This window comes from Coregonus lavaretus (assembly GCF_964263955.1).
Source record: "Coregonus lavaretus genome assembly, chromosome: 31".
NCBI classification, from domain to species: Eukaryota; Metazoa; Chordata; class Actinopteri; order Salmoniformes; family Salmonidae; genus Coregonus; species Coregonus lavaretus.
The window spans coordinates 10,230,651-10,232,292 of NC_140018.1; the positions used below are offsets into that span (position 1 = coordinate 10,230,651).

The window sequence follows — 1,642 nt, forward strand, 5'->3', positions numbered from 1 at the left end:
GAATCGAGGCTGTAATCGCTGCCAAAGGTGCTTCAACAAAGTACTGAGCAAAGGGTCTGAGTATTGAAAAATAGATGCTGAACGTACAGGTTAAATCCGCATTCGCTCCAGATGGCGCGATTGATGTGTTGATGTTGCTGCTGCAGGTTGTTAGCGTCTTCTAGCGGTGTACTACAACAATGCACGCAACGCGATGTTTCCCGCTATGCATTGTGGGCGGAAAGAAGCAGAGTTTTATTTACGCATGCGCACCCGTCTCCCTTCCTTTTCGACATTCTACTCGAACGAGACAAGATGGGACATCAGAGCCTCTACTGGAGTCACCCCAGAAAATTCGGTCAGGGATCCCGATCCTGGTCAGTGTTGTTCAATATATTGTTTAGTATTTCTTATTCCATTTCAGAGTTCGGTAGGTTTTCACAGACCCCAAATGCTTATTGTACAATTCGAACCACATGGAGGCTTCGCTCGACCTAATATGGCGGCTGATGTGCATTAACGCAGGGCCCTCACATTCTTCTCGCACGTTAAAGTTAGCAATTTCTAGTAATATATTTATAGTAAAAATGTATTTATTTGAGCCATCAATATACCCCTCAATCTGAATGTTGCCGGGTTATCCACTGCTACAACTTATTGTCCTATATAATTAGCAACTAGTTAGTAGCTACAGTAGCCAGTTTAGTCGGCTTGAAGTTAACATTGGCTATGGGGAAAACTGATGGCGGCTAACCAGATATCTGGGTGAGTTTTTAAGAGCTTGAACATCCTGGACAATTTTATTAAATCGTCTTCGCCATGTTTATCCAATACTTTCGTCATGTTTTTCAGCCGGGTATGCTCCAACAGACACGGCCTGATCCGTAAATACGGGCTCAACATGTGCCGCCAGTGCTTCAGGCAGTACGCGAATGACATCGGCTTTGTCAAGGCAAGTATTTGTTTGCACTGTACTCTAGCAAATGTAACTGTTAGTCACCGTTGGCTAGTTGTTGATTCTAACGATGCTTTATGCTAATATAAGGGGTGACAAGAATGTAACACATTCATCCTTTGGAAAGATGCACACTACAAGGGATTTAACAAAGATGGGTTACATTAGTTGGCTAAATACTTTATTTATTTCATAATTCATAGGCTACCACATTTAATTGTTTTCCACAATAACAATTTAACAGTAACATTTTGTAGTACATTAATCTTAACCCTCTTTTATGTACACAGCTGGACTAACTACATTGGATGCTGAAGGTTCCCCATGGGATGCGAAACCAACATGGGATGTTGCAGTATTGCAAATAAATGTTTTCTTTAGTCCTACATAGTTGTCTTGTTTTTTGTTGATCTACACTCACTCATTCCACTGAGTGAGTGGAATGAGGTTTTCACGCCACCCTTGTACTTCATTAATGAATTAAGGTCACTAATTAGTAAGGAACTCCCCTCACCTGGTTGTCTAGGTCTTTAATTGAAAGGAAAAACTAAACCCTCAGACACGGGAATGAGTTAGATTGTTATTCAACCGGTCTATCCTGAGTCACAATGTCACACATGGGTTTACGTAAAGTGTGGACCGTACAATCTAGAGTTCCAATTCTTAGGTTATGGCCACTTGTATTAAGCTGATACCATGGTTAACTAA

At 41.3% G+C, this 1,642-nt stretch overlaps 1 protein-coding gene across 1 annotated transcript; it reads left to right on the top strand.

Annotated features, from left to right (window-relative positions):
- The first annotated feature begins 253 nt into the window (after window positions 1-253).
- On the top strand, window positions 254-1,320 carry LOC311106528 (small ribosomal subunit protein uS14-like). The gene is made up of 3 exons (XM_084148891.1): window positions 254-356; window positions 832-931; window positions 1,225-1,320. Exons 1-3 carry the CDS (start codon window positions 295-297, stop codon window positions 1,231-1,233), a joined length of 171 nt encoding a protein of 56 aa, XP_084005017.1. The 5' UTR covers window positions 254-294; the 3' UTR covers window positions 1,234-1,320.
- Window positions 1,321-1,642: the final 322 nt, after the last annotated feature.

Bases quoted from the DNA above. Each gene is read 5' to 3' on its own strand.
- LOC311106528 (XM_084148891.1), top strand. From the start codon at position 295: ATGGGACATCAGAGCCTCTACTGGAGTCACCCCAGAAAATTCGGTCAG. The intron at 357-831 runs GTCAGTGTTGTT...CATGTTTTTCAG, and splicing joins GGTCAGGGATCCCGATCCTG to CCGGGTATGCTCCAACAGAC.